Here is a 24029-nt window from a genome sequence, read left to right as displayed (position 1 = left end):
ACAATGAGAATCAAAAAACAATGAGAAGATGGCAATATCCGATTTACAACAGTACCCTGAACACTCAGCTTTGTCTGATCATTCAAATTTCAAGTTTCTTAAAACTGTTTATTTTCTTTTGCGATTTCTTTGCGAGAGGAAATTGTCCATTTATTGCTTACAAGAAGCAACGGGAAAATTATCAGAATTAAGTACTTTTGGAGTAAAAAAACGACGATATCTTCATCATTTTATAACGGATTAAGGTTTCAAGTGTACCATTGTGATTGACTGTTGCCATTTTGCATGGTGGGTCACTTAATATTAACCTGACAGTTCCTTCAAACAGTCCAATAAATATGAGACATAACAAATTAACCCTATAACAACATCAAATACCATTATTGATGTCGTCTTCCTATTCTGCTTAGTTTTGTTTAATCTGAAGTGTGGGGGGGATAAAAAAACATCAAACATAATTTNCCTGGAAACAATTTATATTAAATATTATCATGTTACTTAGACTGTATGTTGCAAACTGCTAAAATTATAAATATTAGATTCAAGTTTACAGTCGTCGTCGCATACATCAATACAAAGAAGACGACTTTCGATGTTTAATCTTGATTATTTAGTTCTGTTAAAAGCATGGATACATATAAACATGGAAACAAAGAGGTCGATTAAAAAGCTTTACTTTGATTACTTGTCGTTCGAAAAAAGCTTGTAAAGAATCGCCTACCACTGATGTATTACGACTATATGGTCGGTATTTACATTTAGTTTATGTAGAACTCTATCAAAGCCACCTCTTATTAAAACGACCCTGTTGTATAGATATATGGTCGGTATTTATATACCTTTAGTTCATAAAGAACTCTCTCCGTACATGGTCGGAATTTGGCCAGTATCTGGTCGGTTTTTACCTTAAGTTCCTGTAGTACTCTGTCAGAGCCGACCTCTTGAATAACGACCCTGTGATCGGTTTGCCCAGATCCTTTACTGAAGGCAGTATACACCTAGATACACCATTATCAGCTAAAATAACGAAAATTTGAAACGATTTTGCCAATTACTACACCTAAACTAGGAGTTTACAGTATACACAAGAACTTTTCAGCTTTGAAATCTTAATATTCTAAGCTACAAATGTGAAAGTCAAACAACGCAGGACGAAACATCAGATTCGGGCCGGTTTCGATAGTCCATTCATTCATATTTTTAATCGACTACAAAGCATGAGATATAACAAATAAGCAATCACAATTTAGTATGCAGTTTGAACCCGCCTAACCAGTCATGTTGCATCATTTAAGATATGGTGAGAGATCATTTTACTAAGACGTATTTGGACTATACTCAGGAACTGGTTTAAGTATAAGCAACAGTTAGTAAATATGCCCCGCATTCACTCTGACAAAGAACCTTTGTTATTGTTTTGATACAACTAGTGTCTACCTTGGCATTAGTAACTGAAAATATACACAAAAAAAACAAATAGAAATAATCCGTAATATTAACAATATCACAGAAAACATTGAGAAGAGAATCAATGAAACTAGAGTAAATCAAATTATTCTAATTTTTACTGTTGATTTAAAACGATAATTATAAAGTTTTCATGAAGATTTAAAAGGATAGAGCCGGCGAATTAAAGAAAAAATCAAGAAAATATGACTTTGGTCTAAGCTGTCGTTGGGCCTTATCTACGGCTTGAGCTTTCGGATTCAAGCTGCATCTTATTTTACACAGAGCTAAGTTCAAAATCCGGTTTAATATTCTATTTGGCGGATTTTCATGATAGGAATTGGCACATTCCGGGTTATTATGAGAACGTTAATATTTTAATTGGGCCTAACTCATAATTCGAGCCTAAGATCTCGCAGCTGTCAATCATATGACACAAGCAGAGTTGAGTCTAGGATTGGGTCTTAAAGCTGGGTTTAAGGAATTATGACCCGACGAAACTTTTAAATCTTGGGCTCTGGTGTCACGTAAAATAACGCCTGGGTCTGCATGATCAAATTTCAAAATATTATAATGGATTCCGTAACAATTTACGTTTCTTACATGATTTTTAAATGCGCAAGGGATATAAATTAAAATATCTTTATTAGTCTTTCTAAGAAAGACGACATTTAAGACGCAATATTTGTTTATACATTTGTTCTAGTATTTAATTCTGCATTAAGAAACTTATTTAAAACTATGTTAGCGTACAATATGAAATTATCTTTGCTTTCATTATCTAATATTGTGTGAAAAGTGTCAGTATTATTAAAGGGACTGTAAGCGAAATTTTAAGTAATCTTCCAAGTAAAGACGACAATGCCCGATTCACAACAGTACTCTTGACACCGTTATCTGATCAATAATGTGGAAGATATTGTCGTTATTCTAGGTTTAATCTGTTTAATTCTAATAATACCAATACGTTTGTTTTCCTGAAGTATTATCACTGGCGTTATTTAAGGTCACACCAGGAGTGAGCATATAACTTTAATGAAAACTAGAAAAAGGAGAAGAATTAGTTGATCCTAGATCATGGTCTGTGTAAGACCTTTCTACCGAGCTTTCCTTGTTATTTAAGCCTAGGCGCTGAGAAAGCTGTATCCTGACATGCTGGAATGCTTAGTCAGACCATACATCAACAGGAGAGTAATAATCAAATAGAGGAAGAATGATTAAAAAGAGTCAATACCCCTCAAAAACTTCCTAAACCTCCAACCTTATCCTACTTCACGAGCAGATATAGTGGAACTCAGAAACCCCTGTACTATGGAATCTTAATCAAAACTTTCTGAGAGGGATCAGCAATTTGGCATGGTAGTACTTGTCCTAGGGAGTACTTGAACCTCGCTGAATGCAGTATTAGGCTATGGAGATCTTTTTGAACCTTTTTTTTTAGATTACTGCAGGATATATGAATAATGCAGCAGATTCAGAATCCTACTAATCTATATCCGGAGTATAATCCTGTAGAAAAATTAACAAAGTCAGATTCATGATAAGTTTGCATAATATTCATGATAAGTTTGCATAATATTCATGATAAGTTTGCATAATCTTGTGGAGGAGCGTATAACTTAAACTAAGGTGTACACTGTACAGCTGTACACCGCAAAAATAAAGATATACAAATTGCTTTATCAACTATGTTCAGAATTGCATATTACCCTTTCTGTGGGGGGGAGGTGTATGCAGATAACACAGACCACACAGTTAAATAAAGTGAACAAGGGTAGACAGAAAGAAGAATATTGAAAATAATGATTATTATCTGCATTAGAAACATGTATCAACTACCAATTCCTAGTGGCTTAAAAATTGTTACTTGTAAACAAATGCATATGAAAATAAAAAATACCTAATCTGTTAAAAAGAAAAAGCATTTTACTACAGTTCAGCCTGCCATAAAACGCGTTGGGTCAACCTCATACTAGGTGCACTAGACGGGCCGGTACTGGTATCCTTGTATTGGTTCGGATCATACAACTTTTAACTTATGTGAACTATCAACAGGGCATTATAAAGGAAGAAACAAAAGAGGAAGCTAATTAACAGGATAAAAAAATAGTTGTACAATACCTGTCCTGTTGGAGAGGGAAGCAGTGATGATCTTAGAAAACTCCTTTGACTGAAACTCCCTCCTTTTGCAACCATCAGAGTTCTAAAAATTAGAAATATTAATAATAACCGCAATTAACCACCTTTCCTTTAAGATCCGGCTTAAGCTTAAGCTCCCTTTCATTTAAGTATCCAATGAACTAACGTAACTTTAGGGGGGGGGGGTGAGTCAAACTAATGACGGTATGCCATAATGCAATAAGCCCTTCTCACCAATGACTGTATGGCATGAACCCTTCCGACCAATCACCTGATTTCTAATTGTCCTGTCGTACCATTTGAAAGTGATATGCTTTTAGAGGAATTATACAAATATAAATTTAATCATGTTAATATGAACTTATTAAAGAAAATATTTTATCATATTTGAGGACTAAGGTCCTTTTGAACGTTAGTCTTAATAAACATTCATCCAAAACTTATGAGTTCAATCGATCATTAGTCCGATTGATATGACACCACAAATACAGGAAAATTGAAAACCGGGTTTTCAAAAGTTAAAGAGCGCATCTCTGATCTCTGAAATTAATCTAGACTAAATTAGTCTTGAGATTAGGAAAAAGAGAGGATCACATTTTTTTTTTTAAGAGATGAACAAATTTATTCTAAACCATAGCCAGATTCCACAGACTAGTCTACATTTATTCGGGTCTGCATCAAATCAAATCAAATGAAATGGGATAGGGATGGCATTAGAGTCCAGTAGGGGACTGGATGATCAAGTCCATTCCATGTCCTGGTTTTTTGAGCTTGAGACAAAATTTAAAGAATTTGAGCCGCAGCTTAAATTTGAGACGTGGCTCAAATATGGTTGGTTCCACTTAAAATTGTTCAACGTTTCAAAATTTAAGCCGGCCCTCAATTTTAATCAGTTTTTGGTGTATTTAAGACACTTTATTTTGTAATTGTTTAGCTTCCAGCTACGTCAAAGAAACAAATAAACAAACTACAAAATTGAAATAAAAATGCACTAACAACCGCAAAACAGGATTGTCGTCTTCCTTCTATCTTTTATTAAAGAAACATGACGAAATATGTTGTAAGTTGTAACTTGTAATTGTACGGGTCATGCTACGTTGTCTGTAGGTTGATTGTTAATAATAATATTAATAATAATGTATGTCTAAAGATGTTTAGAACAACTTTTTTGACTTCATATGGAAAGGAAAGCAGAAAAGAACGAAGACAACGCCTTACAACAGTTACAATAGTTACCAATATATAATGTATAATGTATTGTACAATGAAGAAAAAGGTTTGGCTTGAAACTGACGTCACAGTCCCTTAAATGATGAAAAAAATTGTCGGAGAAATTAACATGAAGACGACATTTATGTACTACATTCCCAGGGGCAGATAGAGGAATTTACTAGGGGTGAGCTAACTCAGGGGGAGCAAATTTCTGAGGGGTGAACCCTATTTAACTATTTATTATGACGAGTCTGCAACCTCTACCACAGAAACCCAATCCTCAGACAATTCCCGTTTTTATACAATTGTATACAGTCAAGATCGGCTGCTTGCGCCTTTCACTATAGTTCTGACCGCCTAATTCTGTTGCATGACACGTTCTGGATCAACCACATACTGGGTACACTAGACGGGCAGGTACACTATGTACACCAGGCAATCCCTGTACTAGTTTGGATCATGAAACTTTGAAACGTATGTGCCCTGTATTATATTCCTAGAACCGGTTTACCTGACTATATAAGTTCTGCCGGACTCTATCTGTGTACTCGACAGCTCAAGTACTGTACATTGTACAGTTCACATATCAAGCATGTTTAGTATTCAATATTCATCATTCTTACCCCCAAAGTGTGACACCCACAATTTCCTTTTAGGGGGTAAAAATTATGATAAAAATGATGATCATAAGTGTATTAGTAATAATAATAATAATAAACTGTTAGTAGTCAGCCATCATTTCATGGAATTTTATATTCAGCAAATTAATAATGGAAACAGACGACCAAATCAAATGGCTAAAAAAGATAATGATATCCACAAAATTGCCTCAGCCCCTAATAAGCTGCTGTTAAATAAAAAAAAACCTAAATCGGAATTAACCTAATTTTTAAAAAAAATCAAACCAAAACTAATAAATATTGATTAAAAATAATCGTTTATTGAGGTGCATTTATTTTTCATATTCCCCTGCTAGAATAGAAAAAAAATATTATTTTTAAAAACTTTACAGTTGAGTTTTTTTTTTTAGGAAAAATAAATGAATTTGTGAGTTAAGGTATCCACCAATGTAAAAAAATGCCNCAGCAAAAAGTATGATATGTGTTAGTTCCTAAATGCGCCGCAAGAGGGCAGGGTTTGCATCCAACCAGAACCAAGAAAGATTCCCGGTCAAAGTCCAAACTCCAAATTAGTTTCTTAACAGAGAAAACGGTAATTTTTTAATTAATCATTTTAATTGCAATGCATTCTATTAAAATAAGTAATTCCGCAATATTTATAAAATTCATTGTTCACATGTTTGGGTATTTGAACATTATTTTTACGTCCAATCCATTAGCTAAAAATTCCCAAACTAATGTAGGTTACTCTTTAAATTCAACATTCAAAACGTTTCTTGTTCATCATAGATGACATTTGTAATTTTTTTTTTACTTCCAACAGAGACGTCGAAGATTTTTCACAAGAAATAATACGATATCCAGCCATCTTGAACCGTGAATTAATGAATTCTCTTCTGACAAACTTCACAGGCAAAGATTATAAAAATTCACAGAAAAATCAGATCTACATCATATATGTTAAAGTTTACCATTGTACCCTTAACATATAAAAAGACACTTAATACTTTGCGAACGGATCATTCAAGATATTGTGGAGGAGCCAGAAAGTCGTCTTCCGTTTCCGGTTCAAGCAAAACATAGCAAATATTTTAAGCCATGTTGTAAATTAGAAAAAATATATTCTTCAGTCCGTTTAAATTCTCGTTATTTTGCGTCACTACAATATTTTATTTTTGTCTGGACCTGTTCCATGTTCAGCTTGTGGAAGGACCATGTTTCATCGGAATCCTAAGACAAATTTGGAAGTAATATGCTTTTAGAGGAATTATACAAATATAAATTTAATCATGTTAATATGAACTTATTAAAGAAAATATTTTATCATATTTGAGGAATAACAAATAAGCAATCACAATTTAGTATGCAGTTTGAACCCGCCTAACCAGTCATGTTGCATCATTTAAGATATGGTGAGAGATCATTTTACTAAGACNAACAATAAAAAACATAAGCTTAGTAACTTGGTAGTTTGTTTGTTTATGCTGTGATGTCTCCAATGACCCTATCGTAACGATTTATGAAACTGAAAGGCTGTTTTCCCTATGAATCTTGAGCATTATATTTTGTAGATTTTTACATGGTTACTATTTAAAGATAAATTTACCTTAAATAATTTTTAAAAATGTATTTTTTGCCTTTGTTCTTTTATCTTAAAATGACTTGTACACTATACACTGTACTGTCCCTTTAGAATCCCAATATTTGCGTGTGCCTGTGTAGTGTGTATATACATAACTAACCTTTGAAACAAACCAAAGACTGGATAGGTTAGCTACTAGAAAACCAGAATTAGGAAACCCTGCCCTAGCTGTTTCAGGTACTGATCTTAAACCTAGAAAATGTTTTCTTGTATCTTAAAATAATAAAAATATTGTTAATCTGGATATAATAATAAAAATATTGTTAATCTGGATATATCTTGTTATTCATTGCAAAATGTTCAAACTCTTTCCAGAGCTTCAATATGTGACCTTCCATTTAGGTCATATTTAATGATTTAAGGACAATAACAATAAAAAAACATAAGCTTAGTAACTTTGTTTGTTTATGTTGTGATGTCTCTAAAAAACCTATCGTAACGATTTATGAAACTGTAGGGCTTTTTTCCCTATGAATCTTGAGCATTTTTTTGTAGATTTTTTACATGGTTACTATTTTAAAGATAAATTTACCTTAAATAATTTTTTAAAAAATATATTTTTTGGTATCTTTTGCCTTTGTTCTTTTACCTTAGAATGACTTGTACACTATACAGTCTACACTATGCTGTCCCTTTAAAACCTCAACATTTGCGTGTGCTTTTGTATTAGGGTTTCCACCGTAAGTGGATTTTACTAGCACTCAATTGCGAACCCTGTAAATTCCTAGCAATTCCGCGTAATTCCGCACAATTGCGCGCAATTCGAGAACAGTTCACCGCAATTGCGCGCAACGGAATTGCGATTGGAAACCCTATTGTGAAAATATAACTAACCTTTGAAACAAACCAAAGACTGGATAGGTTAGCTACTAGAAAACCTGAATTAGGAAACCCTGCCCTGGCTGCTTCAGGTACTGATCTTAAACCTAGAAAATGTGTAATTAGAAAACCCTGCCCTAGCTGCTTCAGGTACTGATCTTAAACCTAGAAAATGTGTAATTAGGAAACCCTGCCCTAGCTGCTTCAGGTACTGATCTTAAACCTAGAAAATATATAATTAGGAAACACTGCTATTAATGAATTAGGTACTGATCTTAAACCTAGAAAATGTATAATTAGGAAACCCTGCAGTAGCTGAATCAGGTACTGATGATATTAAACCTTGAACATGTGTAATAAGAAAACCCTGCTATATTAACTGAATTAGGTACTGATCTTAAACCTAGAAAATATCTATTTTAAGAGGCTTACCCTGAGAGACAGTGGAAACCAAAAAACATAGAAACGATAGTCGAACTTTATCGTTTTTATTACTATTTTATTTCGTAATTTTCAACAATTTCATTTCAGAACATTAAAATATAAATATATAAGTTAAAACACCGTTTTATGGATATCACTTTAGACTCTTAAAAATGTCTCTTAAAGATCAAATAAATCCGAAAAAAGCTTAATGCATTCAAACTTGAAATGTTTAAATATTGAAAAAATCTTTCTCCTCAAACGAATTACAAACAGAAGTTTGAATTATTTTGATTTTATCATTATTATATAATTTTCAATTCTGTTTTTAGCTTTAACTTCAACTGGTTTTTTAATGACATGTATAAACTTAAATTGGAATTTAAATAATTCAGTGATAATGATTTAGTGATTTTATTTATATTATTTTGTTATGTAAGATGAAAAACCAATAGGTGAATAATTATTAATTTAATTATTATTTCTAGCCATTGAAAAGGTGTTTATTATCTATAATATGAGCTGTATATCTTGAATTTGAACAAATTTTTCAAATATTGGTTTGACCGATACAGTAGGACCTATAAATCAGGCAGACGACAATTAAGTAATCTTCTCTGTATTTGATGTTGATAGAAAGAAAATATTTTTATGTTTAACTTTAAACCTTTGACTGATATAGGTTGTCGGACATCAATCTTGTAAAATGTATTTACAAGCTGTTTTATATCTAAACAATATTAATATTCCCAGTCTAGCTGTGGCAGAAAATAATATTTTTTCTTTCGAATTTTTTAAAACCGCTTAAAGCATAATATTCAGTGAATTCCTGAATCACAAGTACCGGATCAGCTGTGTTAAGCTTACGCAGAGTACGCCGGGTTTTAAGGGAATTCAAGCGGTTTTCGAAAAATCCAACCCCAGAGATCACTGTACTTGAACAAAGGTTTGAAGAGTATGTAGTTTACCAGTTCTAACCTATAATTGGTTTCTTGTCTCCATCCGGGAATACGAGAACTACAGGAGGGGCAGTAGGCTGTCTCATATCGTACACCAGGATACTTCCTAAAAACACCATTAAAACAAATCAGCTAAATGACATGTTTAATGATATACAAGACTACCCACCCGTCAAGAAATCTAAGTGTGCATTTTTAAAATAAAAATTTCGAGTTAAATACGTCTATAACAAGTTGTAAGTCCACAAATATTTCTTAATCTATATAATAAAACAAGACATTTGTATATATATATATTATATATGGTGCGTATAGCCAGCCAAACGGCTGAACCGACTGGGCTGAATTTTTTTGTGGCCGGGGGGGGTTAAAGGCTAAAAAATTCGAAAATATTTTTTCTTTCAAATTTAAAAAATATTCTTTTCAAATTTTTTTTTCCACGGGCAACGCCAGGCTGTTCAGCTAGTCTATATAATAAAACAAAACATTCGTGTATGTATTGTATATGTTGTCTAAAGCAGGCCAAACTGCTGGACCGATTAGGATGAAATTTTTTCTTGAGGTATCTGAGGTAAGTAGGATGTCCCTAAAATTCTGATTTAATTTGAACTTTATTCTTAAAATTCAGATTGTAAACCCATTCTAAGTTGATCCCGGTAAATATTGACCGCATTCATAAAGTTTGACCTGAACTGGTTAAACTTCTAGCTGAACCAACCTTTCTGAGTTCCAAGGTAAACGTGATGATCGTTTGCTGCAGACCAATCACAGGCCCACACCTGGTGATCACATTGAAACTCAGTCACCTAGATCAATCAATCAATCAATAATAAATTAATCAGTCAGTCAATAAACAAACATAACAGTAACTGTAACTAGTTTAAAACTCAATTTAAAACTGACCAATCTACATATATAGCTGATAAATCTTCTAACAAAGCTGATAAATCTACCAACAAAACTGATCAATCGATTAACAAAAATCATAAGCTGCCAACAAAACTAAATCTACCGACAAAAATTATCAATCTACCAACAAAACTGATAAATATACCAACAAAACTAATCAATCTACCAACAGGCTGCATGAATAATATACCAACAGAACTGATCAATCTACTAACAAAACTGATTGATATAGCTATAGAAAAGTATAGAACAAAAGAAGAAATACTTGACTCATCTAATTTCTGTTAACAAAAAGTTTTAAAAAGTCACCTTATGGCCATTAGACATATTAGTGATTCTTGCCGTTCTATCCTGACCACAGGACAGTAGCAGATGCTGAGATATAGAACTGAAGGACATATCTCTTATCTAGATAATACAGGATACTACTAGATATAGAACTGAATATATCTCTTATCTAGATAATACAGGATAATACTATATATAGAACTGAAGGATATATCTCTTATCTAGATAATAAAGGATAATACTAGATATAGAACTGAAGGACATATCTCTTATCTAGATAATACAGGATAATACTAGATATAGAACTGAATATCTCTTATCTAGATAATACAGGATAATACAAAATATAGAACTAAGGAAATATCTCTTATCTAGATAATACAGGATAATACTAGTTGTAGAACTGAAGGATATATCTCTTATCTAGATAATACAGGATAATAACAGATGTAGAACTGAATATATCTCTTATCTAGATAATACAGGATCATACTAGAAATATAACTGAATAGATCTCTTATCTAGATAATACAGGATAATTCTAGATATAGTATTGTATAAATTAAGATGCCATTATTTTTTTGCGGATCCGGATCCAGGAAGCCAAAATCTTGCAGATCCAACGTATCCGGATCCGGATCCTAAGCACTGCCTTAAATGGAGAGTCAGTTTAATATTAAAAGATCCTTGTTCTCGGAACCATTTTTTGGATGAAAATAGATATTGGTCCAAGACCTGTTTCTAACAAGTTAAAAAAAATCCGAAAGAAGACGAAATCTGACCTGTTCCTTGCAGAGGGAGATGAAGTTCCCGACCTTTTGGTCCAGCACGTTGAACTGCCGTACACCAAACCCTGATCAATTATAACCAATGTAAAAAATTACCAGAAAACTGCGGAATGATCACACAGAAATGTTGATATTTAATGAAAAGTCCGGAGCGCATTTTAGAAATTTATACGTTACAGGTTTCATCGTCCTTTGGAGCATTTTATAAGAAACAGAAACAATAAAGACTACAATCTTTCCACTGATTTCTTGTTACCACTTTTGGATCATGTGAGATCCTACAAAAAAATTGGGCCCGATCGGTTCTGCCGTTTTGACGTTTATCGGTTACAAACAAACAGGCAAAGAAAATATACAGCTCGATGCTCGATGCTACGCGTGCCCCGCCTGAGAGGCTGAGGGGGGGGGGGCACGCAAATTGTGCCCCCCTAAACAAATGCCCTCGTACGCCCCTGTCAATGCTCTAAATGTCCAGATGCCTCCAACTTCAAATAAATTACAAATAACGGTGATTTTTGAGTTTGAAGTATCTCATCAGATAAATCTTGTTAAGCTCATCTAAATTATGTACAGGGGCAAAAGATATCAAAATTTGACCAAATAGAGCAGAGAAATAAAAAAGATGAAGTGAAAAAGTGTTTCAGGGAGAGGAAGAAGAAAAAGTGGTATTCAAGAAAACCATGAGATAGTTTTCATAGTTTCATTGTAATTCATTTAGTTCATGTAAATTGGACAATTTAAAGTCATAACTTGAGTCTATAAGTCGTCTTGCTATTCCAGAGTTTTCTGGTTCTCCCTGTATGCTTACTGGAAAGTCAGAATAGGGAAGGTAATTCAGCTTGAATTTTCTTTCTCACAAGTGTCCGGTAAAATCAAAAAAGTTTGAATAAAAGTTTATACATGAATTCTCCTCCCCGAAAGTTCCCAAGAAAAGCAATAAAGGAAAGAAATTTTAAAAATTTGACTTGAAATATACATTTTTTCAAATAGATTTTTTTCCTGTATTGGTAAGTTTTACTCTTCAAGATAGAAATTTTGGTTCTATTTAGTGACGTTAACGCGCGCTAAGAAACATGGAAGAAAAATTAACTTACTTTATGGTTATTTATTTTTATTTTCAAAATTAGTCAAAGTATGATTGAAGGATGGACAAGGAATGGACAATCATGAAGAAAGAAAGAATGAAAAACAAGAAATATATAAGTCTAAAAATGTTTCCATCGGATATTATATAGAAATTCAAAAATATTGTATTTAATTAAAATAAATTAATAAAGTTAAAAATAGAAGAAAGGTAAGTACTGAGTAGGGAAGGGTGTATAAAGAAGGAGGGAGGGAGCAGAAAGACTGTATGTACATTGTATAATCTTTCATAAAAACAATCATAATTGGATAGAGTAATATCACTTCCTGGAGTTCTATTTTAAGAACATAAATGCTTTTCTAATAATAATAAAACCAGTCGACCGTTATTCTAAGGAGATTACAGAGAGATCATATCTAACAATGGCTTTAAGAAAGAAGGGGGGGGGGGGGTTGACAGTGTTGTCTATTTTTTAAAGTTCAGATTTAGTTTGTCTGTCTTGGTGTCTGCATGTTTGTTTGTTTTGATGTCCAATCAGAACTCAGGAACTTCTAAACCGATTTGCCTCCAAATAAATTAGTGTACTTGGTAGAATTAAGGAAATTTTCTTAGCATAGGTTAACACTTTTCGGTTGAGTAGGTTGACCTGTAAAGGAAAAATAATCCAGGCAAAGAAGGGTTCCCCATCTAGTATCAAGGGAGGGCGCAATTATGATGAAAGCACAAGTAAGGATGTACATTCAGGACGCACAATGCAAATGGTAAACTCACGTTAAAAGATACATGTGGTGAACTCACATTAAAGAAGCACATAGCGAACTCACATTGTGGACGTACATAGTGAACACAAATTGAGGATGAACACAGTAAACACACATTTAATACGCACATAGTTAACTCACATTGAAGACACACATGGTGAACACATATGGAGGATGCACATATTGAACACACATTTAATATGCACATAGTAAACTCACATTGAAGACACACATAGTGAACTCACATTGAAGACGCACATAGTGAACTCACATTAAAGATGCACATAGTAAACTCAAATTAAAGACACACAAAGAGAACACACATTGAAGACGCACAAAGTGAACTCACATTAAAGACGCACATAGTGAACTCACATTAAAGATGCACATAGTGAACTCACATTAAAGATGCACATAGTAAACTCAAATTAAAGACACACAAAGAGAACACACATTGAAGACGCACAAAGTGAACTCACATTAAAGACGCACATAGTGAACTCACATTAAAGATGCACATAGTGAACTCACATTAAAGGCGCACAAAGAGAACGCACAATGAAGACGCACAAAGTGGACTCACATTAAAGATAAATGTGGTGAACACATATTGAAGCTAACATATTAAATACACATTGAAGACGCACATAGTGAACTCACATTTAATACACACAAAGTGAACTCACATTAAAAACGCAAATAGTGAACTCACATAAAAGACGGACATCATGAATTCACATAGAAGACACACAAAGTAAACTCACATTAAAGATACACATGGTGAACACTGAACACACATTGAAGATGCACAAAGTGTACATTGAAGACGCACAAAGTGTAAACACATTGAAGACGCACAAAGTGAACTCACATTAAAGACGCACATAGTGAACTCACATTGAAGACACACAAAGTGAACTCACATCAAAGATACATGTGGTAAACACACATTGAAGGCGCACATATTGAACACACATTGAAGACGCACATATTGAACACACATTGAAGACGCACTTAGTGTACACATGTTAATGACACACATAGAGAACACACATTGAAGACGCACATGGAGAACAAACAAAGAGAAGGCACATTGAAGACGCACAAGGTGAACTCCCATTGCTGACACACAATACACATAATTTTAACGCACATTGAGTTGAGAACCCACAAGGAAGCACATTCGGGACACACATACAGGTCGCACATTCAGGACAGATAATACGGACGCACAATGACTTTGTAGAATACCTGGCGCTAGAGCTGTAAAGCTTGGCTGTGAAATGACCAGCATACCAAGGTATTCAGAATATGCTAGAACTCTAGAAAAAAAAACAGGGATGATAATTCTTTAGGAAAAAAAAACTTTTATATTTGTCCTCAAAATGTATTAATATAAAATTATGAATTTAAGTTTTTGAGAAAATAGTGACGAAGTTTCAAAAAGTGGGGTAAATCTAGTTCGCACATCATCTTCAGTCTTGATGATCCACAATTATGATCAGATAAAGGTTTAACGGCGAGTACCAGTATAAAATCCGGCATACCCCTCTAATAATGGAGGTTTACTTAAAATTACACCAGAGTTTGACAATACCTGCAGGTTTTCTCTGTTCCAGGTCTAACCATTTCATATCTTTTCTGGTAAACCAACCTAAAATATAAATATAAAGAAAGAACAAAGCAAGCCAAAGAAATGAAAGGTCAAAAATCCAGATAACAATTGATAAACAGGGTGTAACAAATAACGTTGGATCGGACAGACCTTTAATTTTTGGGAAGCATGATTGAAAGAACCCAATTACAACCATAAATATTTGAATGCAAGTAATACAGGGTTCACTGAATATTCTGCACAAAGTTTTGCTTGAGAATAATCCCATCTGATGGGGGACACTCGTTAATACGAATAATTGTTAGATATTAAGTGGGACCCATAGGTATAGGAAGACAGTTTGTTTCGATTTAAACTACATTTCAATGTACATTAAACACAAGAATTATTTATTATCCATTTCTCTAATTAAGTTAATCTTCAAGCTACTGATAAAACTACTTGCTCTTTAACATCATCAACTACACTGATCAAACGTCGTCTTCCTTTTCCAGGTTTCAATAGGTCTCCACTGTATTCAGTTTTGGGTAGAAGCCCAAAGGAGTTGCGCGCATGCCGCGTAAAATTACATGACAGAGAAAGAGCCTTTCCTAGCCGCGGCGCTCGGCCCACTAAACTGTCCTGGCCGCGGCGCTCGGCCACCTAGCCTGTCTTAGCCACAGCACTCGGCCTGTAAAGTGTCTTAACCTAACCTAACCCTAAAATATAAACTAATTTCTCTCTTCCTTGTAATTCAACACGGCAAGCGCGCGTAACTCTTTTAGGCTAAAGCCTTCAGTTCACCTGGTAGGGGTTGAAGGTATAGAAGATGGTTGAGAGTTCTGTAAAGCTGGAGGTAGATCACCTCGGAACTTTCTAGAATATTACAGAGTATTTTTAACATAATTTTTTTTAATTTTAACAAAATTTTATAGATAAGATGACATCAAAGAATACAAAAGTTTCCAATGAAGGGGAGGGGGGCAGTAATACTTAAATGCAATATATTACCCCTCACCTATACTGGTGAAGTTCGCGTTGAAGTTTCTCTATTTCTTCTTGAAGCAGACGGTTCCGAACTTGGTACTCAGTCAACCTAAATTATCAATAAATCAATCAATCAACAAACAGACAAATCATTTAATCAATCAGTCAACCAATCACTCAATCACCTACGCAATTAATCCATCAATCACTCAATCACTTACGCAATTTATCAATCAATCACATAGTCAATCAACTAAAAAATCAATCAAACAAAACAAAATTAAAATTGAGGGAAAAATAAGCCTTATGATTATTTTTTATTTTACAGTCTAAAGCTATAACAAGAATTGAGAGGTTGTTCTTTTAAAATTTATGTACTTTTTAATACGTAACTTTCACTTTGAATTATAGCCGACAGTTGGGGAAATAATCTTCCCCCAAAATATCCCCCCCACCCATGATAGTGTACCTGAGTTGAATCTCCCTGCTGTTAGTTTTCTCCTTGTCAAGGTCTGCCAGAGCTCGATCCTTCTCACTTGTATCAAGAGCTTTTAACTTAGATACATAGTGCACCCTGAATGTAATATATATATAATTAAAGATTTATATCAGCTGAACCCATTTGTTTTAATTTTAACACAAGCTTTGTTTGCTAAAGAATCGAAGAAAGCAAAGACGATTTTGCAAAGAAAAGAAAAAAAAGATTAAAAAGAGTAAAAAAATTTGTAATCTAACATAAAGGATGTCAAAACGCGCATTTTCAAAATATGCTTAAAAATGTCCGTTTTGTGTAGAAACTTTCACAACCCTTAAAGCCTATTTAATTTTTCAATGCTAAAAATAAATCTTTAATTTAAATTTCTGAAAGTTGTTAAGTCATTGTCCAGAAATACTAACTATCCACCACCAGTTATATTAAATTAAATTAAATTAAATTGGACAATAGGAATAAAAGCTTAAAAAAATCGTCTTCATCTTTAATATCTGAGCAAAAAGGGCAAGCTATCGTTATTCTTTTATCAGAAGTGTTGAATGCCTTTTTAGCATAAAATTTCCAATTGACTTTATATCAGAATACAAAGTTAAGGAAAATCAATTTTAAGCTAAACAAACTAAGTAACTAATTCATTCTTGATTTTTCAATTGTTGTGAGTCGATCATGCGAGTGGAGGAAGGCCAGTCACAAACAACAATTTCTCGTCCGAGCCACATTATCCTCATTTTCTCGTCCGAGCCACCTCGAAATCCTCGTCCTTCACTTATTATGCGTTATAAAAATTTCTACTTCTTGAAGAAAAAGCTATCTTTTAAAAATCAGGCCACTTTAGGGCATAAAATATGGATAGACTAAAGTATTGCAATGATAACATCATGTTGAAATCTTCAAAGCCGTGAGAATGATGTCAAACTTTATTTAGATGAAACTTAAATCTCACCTGCCTCCGTAATGGCTAACCTTCGTAATACAAAATAAATAGCAAAATATTTGCCTAGAATTTTCCCCATAGAACCACCCGAAAAAATTCTATGGTTTTCGATATAATTAACAAAAAAACTTGGAATTTTTTGCGGCATTCTACACGTACCTAGATCATCTAAAAATGCGCGTAAAAAAAGGTAAATATTTTTTAGGACATTGAACTCAAAAACTTTAAATTTCTATTGAAAGTATTTTTTTTCGATTTACAACAATTAAATATTTAGTTTATGCTCTTGCGTGACCCGATTCGTAGAAAATTGTTTTATCTTGGAGAATTGAACACTTTAAAAATACAATATTCGAAGGACGAGGATTTCGAGGTGGCTCGGACGAGAAAATGAGAAAAATGTGGCTCAGACTAGAAGTTGTTGTGGCTGGCCTTCCTCCCCTCGACATGCAGTACCTGATATCCTTTTTGGTAGATTTTTCATTACAGTTTGGACAAGATGCCCCGGTCCCCTTCAACCATTTCTCTATACAGATAAACCCAAAGAAGTGTCCACATCTTAGAGACGCAATCCTGAAATAAATAAATGATATTGATATTAGCGAGCATCAATGTGATTTCAAGTAAATTTTTAATGAATTGAGTCATTTTATCGAGGTATTTTTAGCTAAATTTTATGATTTTAGAAGTTAGAAAATTTTCAAAATGAAAAACGTAGATATTCACATTAAAGTTTCTAGAATTAGAATTTCTGACGATTCAAAATCTTATCCTCAAATATTTCTTCTCTAATATAAATGTATGGTTTTAGGTATTATCCCAAAGACATTTTTCTATGGGCGACTTACGAAGTGACAATTTCCCAAGTGGCATTTTCCCAATTGTACAGCTTCCTAAGCTGCAACTTTCCACAGGTTAGTTTAGGCCTTCCGAGCCGCGGCAGACTGCAATGTGGTCCGAGCACTGTGGCTAATTTGGGCCAGGGGGCCGAACGATGGGGCTAGAACAGGCTAGAGGACTGGGTGCTACGGCCAGGACTGACTTGGGAACTTGGGAAGTTGCCGCTTTGGATATTTTTACATTTGGGAAGTTTCCACTTGTGAAAATACCCTTGGGAAGTTGTCACTTAAATAAATAAACCATTGAGAAACCTCCTTACATCTAGATATTTTCTTATCTAGTTAAAATATACCTATGGTCTCCGGAATTACTCCAAGGTTCAAAGCATATTGTGCAGCAACTTCCTAAAATAAAGAAAAATATACTTTCTTTTTCATCATTAGCCGAACATGATGGATGATGCAAGAACAAAAAGAAGAAAATGAGGATCTAGAGAACAGAAATATTTGCAGCTGCTATCATAGAATTATTTATAGGATTTTGTTAAAATTAAAATTTAAAAAATAAATAATTAAATATGTTAAAAGTAACTTTTCCTGTTTGTATCTGCATTTAAAAAAGCCATGCTAGACAGAACCCAAAAATTTAAGAATTCATGTAAATTAGCAAAATATTTATGAATAATAAAACAGGAAAGTTATTGATGTGTAAAATTTGATATTTGGGAATAGCATTTTTGTTACAATTTAGATTGCTTAAAAACCAGAAAAAAAATACAAAGAATAAAAATTACATATTGAACTGTATGTACAATGAACAATGTACAAACTGTGTATGTATTAATATTTAACATAATGTTCAGTGTACATTCTATTCATCTAATAATAATAATAATAATAATAAAAATAATAATAACAATAACAATAATAATAAAAATAATAATAACAATTCAATTTTATGTACCATAGGATATAATTTGAAGACAAATGATTTTTAACAATTTAAGAGAAACAATTTAAAAAACTGACATCATTTAGCAAGATCCCCCCACCCGTTCCAAAACTCAGAATCATATGTTTCCCTACAAATAATTCATTTTCCGAAATTCTTCAAAAATAACCTTCATCGGCATCCTCCTCACAGCTGTTAGTAGCTTTCCTCTTTTTCCCTTTCCCCTTCTTTTTCTCCTTCTTCGTAGCAGCAGCTGTGTCTGTTACAGCCGTCAGCTGTTCATCATCAGTCTGAAAATCTACTGAACTACCGTTTAAATTCCTGAAATTTAAATTATTTCTTAAACAATATGAAATGATTTACATATATTAAAAATGATTTTTTATTCAATTTTATTCGCTGTCAGTAACGCAGAGGAACTGAACACCTAACTCAAACTCTAACTTTAAACAATTATATCTTTGCAGCCTGATGATTTAAAGCTTTGATATTTCAAACTATGACTATTTGATCTGGCAGAATTTATAGTTCAAATATTAATGTTTACGACATAATTGAAAAAAACTAATTCTGAAAACGTATCCACCCCCAAAGTAGGAGTTTTGAACGTCGAATTTGGAAATTCTTCGTTTCTCCGGTATTATTGAAAGCACAAAAAAGGCAGACAACATTTTGAAAATACCTAGACTAGGGGTAATTTGTTGATTATTAATTCTAAAATTCTACCTATAAGATGAGGAATAAATGTCGCAAATTATTTCAAATATCAAAGACGACTTTTAATTCGTTTTGATGCTGTCATGTTTCGTGGGACACCCTGTTTTTTCCGTAAAATAAAAAATATTGTGGCTGTCATTTAATTGACCTTTATTTAGAGAAGGGCATACCAAATTCACAGCGGTACCCTTTTTAACCGTGGTGTTTTCAGTTGAAGTCTTTAATTCTGGCATTGTCCTCCATTGTTTCTAAAGCAGGTCACTTTGCAGAGAAGCCAAGATTGAAAACATATAAATTCAAAGAGATGATCAATAATATCAAATACAAAGCTTTTGAGGGTACCGTTGTAAATCAGACATTCCACTTAATAAACAGAGTCTGAACTTGAAATCCCGTCTGCACTCTGCATTCCCTTTTAAGTCTTACGAAAACGATTGATAATTGGACCAACTAGAATAAAATACAAACAAATTACCTGTTTCCTGGAAGAGGGTGGTTGGGGTTTAAGAAATACGGAGACACTTCTGTAGCACTTGTAGTGATAACTCCTGCACTCATAGACGTGGCATCGTCACTTGCTGACAGAGAATCACTTGTAGCCGAGATTCTGGCACTTGTAGATTGAGCATTTTCACTTGTAGAACGAAGACTGGCACTTGTATTGAATATTCCGGCACTTGTAGATTGAGCATTTTCACTTGTATGGTGTACAATGACACTAGTAGATTGTGCCATTTCCCTTGTATTAGGAACACCGGAAAAGGTTGGAATTGGCAGATCATTGATTGATTCCAGTGCAACACTTTCATCTACACTTATAACATCAGGTACAGCTTCACCATTTGGTAGATCTACCAGAGAACTAGTATTGGAACCTAGATGGAATGACCTGATACTATTTCTAGATCTAGTTCTAGCTCCTTCAATAGTCAGAAATGTGGAGAACGGTCTGTCATTTTCTAAAAAAACATGCTTTTAAAATTTGATCAATACTTATTCACCAAAAGAAGATAAAAAAAAGATGGGAGAAAATGTGTTAAATGTTAAATTTAAAAGTTTCCTTCATTTTCTCTGATGCATAATGCTCAAACCACATTTGAAAATTAAATTTTTTAACTAAACGTAAAAAGGTTAAAAGGATACTGTTGTAAATTGGACAAACTGCAGTCTACAAATGGTTGGTCACATGAGATAACGTCCACAGTAAGTTTAAGATACATAACATACGGTACCAAAGCTACAGGGTGTCCCAATAAACATGGGAATTCAATGACAAATTCGATATCGTCTTTTCAAATAATTCTTTGATTTAGTTTAGTGATACCAACTGAGAAAGCTGTAATCTGTAAGAGTTTCGTCTGCTATGTTCACATTTTATTTGTTTATGTTTTGACTGCATACGGTTGTACTTAGTAAAACAAGAAAATTGCAGTATACAAACAGAGTAAACTTGTCCGTCTTCACTGTTCATCTTGCGGAGACATTATAGACACATCTTTACGGCCATTTACCGTTTTCATTAAATAAACTCTAACAGACATAATAATAGCTTGGCTTTTGAAATTAGGTATTACAATGCTAAACCATAACTAAGACGATATCGAATTCGTCACTGAATTCCCATTTTTTTGGGACACCCTGTAGTAAAAAATGTGTAAAACAGTAAACTTTCATTCTAAAAAGTGGCAATGTCTTAAAATTCTAATAAAGGAAAGTTATCACCTTCAGTTGATGTACCGACTCTAGCTTCAGTGTCGATTATGTTTACAGTATCAGAATCTGTGACAATGGCAATATTATCTGCTGTTGCATCAGTATTAATAGCAGCTCCGGCACGATTTTCAGCAATTGTATTAGTATCTATAACAGCTATGGCAGGAGTATCAGTATCACTTTCAGTATCACTTTCTAAATATACAAATTAAAATATAACAATTTGTATAATTAAAAATCAAAAAGAATCAAAATAATTACAAATTAACTTGATTCACATGAATAGAATTGGATCTAAAGCATCTGTTACACAATAAACATTGTAACTATTTCTTAATTTCTAGACAATGTGCTTCACCCTAATATTTAGTTAGTCATTCCTCCCTCCGACCATATGCTATCACAGAGGAATAAATCTAATCCTTTGAGCGACAAAAGATACAGATTAACATGTGCATAACTTATGCTTAATACCGTAAAACGTGTTTTCCCCGACCCGAATCCTACTCCTACTCTACTCTTGGTTAACGTATCTTTACTATTTCCGCATATTCATGTTTCTTTATGTTTGTTTGTTTATAATTATTTTGCTAACAAATACATTTTTAAAAATCAAAAAATTTTAGGGTAAGATAAGATAAGATCTGCCAGCTATAACCCTTTCGCTAACAACAGATGGGGCAAATTTGGGTAAAGAATATTGTAAATAAATCTAGATATATGAATTTATTTTGATAAATTATTGTAATCGTTAACATGATGTTATTATTATTATAATTATTATTATTGAAAGACAACAAATTGAATTACTATTATTCTCCCTGAATTAACAACACATAAGTCCTACCTGTATCAGCCTCTAATATCCTCTGAATGTTTCTATGAGAGGCTGTGGACCTGGTTCTGGGCTGAGGTTGCTGAGATCTAAATTTCAACCATCTTTGAATCATAAAGCCTTGGAACGAGGCGTGAACGATTCTTAAAGGGACTGTAAGTGTACTTTCAAGTGAACCCCCATTTATAGATGGCAATTTTCGATTAACATTACAGCAGTAACCTTGAAACTTTTGACTGATTTTGCGAATTATCTTTTTTCTTGTGATTTTTAAACAACATTTTTTTTTTATCTTTTTTGATGGTTATTATATCGTTAAAACTGACGAGGGTCAACCCAGACCGAAAAATATTTTCAAAAAATGTGGAACCAACATCTACTTTTTTACTCTACAGAGGTTTGGTCCATCACCATCACCGAATTTTAAATTTCTGATTTATAATGTTGAAGATAAAAAGTGTATATTACTAAAAAACACCTTATTGCTTTCTTGCATTAGAAATGCACAAGTTATTTTTTGTAGAGAAACCACAATTATATTTATACATCGATATTTAATTCATACTTAATCATGCTTTTTAGGTTAGTGTTGAGAATCGGGCATTGCCATCTTTGCATGGAGGGTCACTTGAACTTACGTTAACAATCCTTTTAATCTATATATAAATTTAGCTTGGGTGTCTGTTTGTTTGTTTGTATCCTATGAACATCAAAACGGCTGAACCGATCGGGCCCAAATTTTGTGTGGGACCTCACGTGACCCCAGAGAAGGTATATGAATGATCAAAATTTAAAAAATTTGTGTTTAAAATTTTATTCGTATAAAATTTTGAAAATGTGCGAAAAAATATTATGAAATCCGCAAACTTTTCTATGTATTTGTTTTATACTGTACAAAGAGAAGATGCTCAGAGATAAAGCCACAATTAAAAGTTGAGTTAGAAAATGGGTGCGAAGCGAAGACATTTTTGTTAAAGAATCTTAAAATTGAGTCAACCTTATTACAGGGGAAGACTCCAGAACTTCATTGTCATCTCTAACACGGGAACCTAAAATATTTCCCTTTTAAAATGTTTAAAACATTCTTAAAACTTCGAATTTTAAATGAATCATCTTTAAAATTAAATTTTTTACAGAAAAGCTTTATAATTTTTCAAGCCGGACGAGATAAAAAATATGAAATTAAAAAGTAATAGCTGTATCTGAAAGAGTAAAGGAAGACCTGATGTAAAACATTTTCTATGTGAGAGTGAAATTCAAGTCAATTTCAAACTTTTGATAATTAAGTGCTACAGCGGGGACACAAGAAACATATTTTTTATGATCTCTTCTTGTCATAGAACACACTTTTGTGACTTCTGCTTGGTCAGATGTTAAGAGATACCCAAAAGAAATTTAATCCCTTGGACTCGAACGGTACGAATTAACGCATTGCTTAAGCTCCGACCTTACGACTAGTTCAAGNTCAGATTCCCAGTTCTATTGGCTGTTTTTTAAAATCTAACTTTTCTACAAACTATACCACAGCTCAGTGGAGTTAGCTCCGATGGCGGTCTGGGCTCTCCAAGATGGGGGGGTTTTCACATCCTTCTCTTATATTATCTTATCGTATAGCTTTACCGTAAAGGTCAGGGGTTACTGCCCTAAATATGTCTTCTTCATCGCTCATTTTTCTGAAATTTATTTATCTAAATTTTACAAATTCATAACGTACTATTCTTTAAATTTTTGAGTATTACTATTACTAAAGAGCGACCAGTCATACAATTGTTGGTCAATATTATCAGTATCACATTTTTTATATTTGTTTTATAGATCATGGGTATTTACTATCTATTTTTAAAGGGACCGTTCACTTATTTGGGTAATTTCAGG

The 24029-nt window shown here is 33.3% G+C and overlaps 1 protein-coding gene across 1 annotated transcript; it reads right to left on the bottom strand.

Annotated features, from left to right (window-relative positions):
* Window positions 1-448: 448 nt before the first annotated feature.
* On the bottom strand, window positions 449-23987 carry LOC111711674 (E3 ubiquitin-protein ligase RFWD3). Its single transcript, XM_023486070.1, has 24 exons — window positions 23775-23987; window positions 23152-23203; window positions 22167-22243; window positions 21329-21514; window positions 20082-20565; window positions 19059-19210; window positions 18291-18342; window positions 17555-17671; window positions 16141-16245; window positions 15703-15780; window positions 15489-15560; window positions 14688-14744; window positions 14342-14412; window positions 11240-11310; window positions 10479-10577; window positions 9979-10066; window positions 9280-9366; window positions 7160-7251; window positions 6603-6647; window positions 5909-5993; window positions 5309-5360; window positions 3568-3649; window positions 840-998; window positions 449-463 (listed from the first exon to the last, which is right to left on the bottom strand). Exons 1-24 carry the CDS (start codon window positions 23821-23823, stop codon window positions 449-451), a joined length of 2427 nt encoding a protein of 808 aa, XP_023341838.1. The 5' UTR covers window positions 23824-23987.
* Between the last annotated feature and the right edge of the window lie 42 nt (window positions 23988-24029).

Source organism: Eurytemora carolleeae, unplaced genomic scaffold (assembly GCF_000591075.1).
Source record: "Eurytemora carolleeae unplaced genomic scaffold, Eaff_2.0 scaffold516, whole genome shotgun sequence".
Lineage (NCBI taxonomy): Eukaryota > Metazoa > Arthropoda > Copepoda > Calanoida > Temoridae > Eurytemora > Eurytemora carolleeae.
This window is presented reverse-complemented; position numbering and strand designations above follow the sequence as displayed.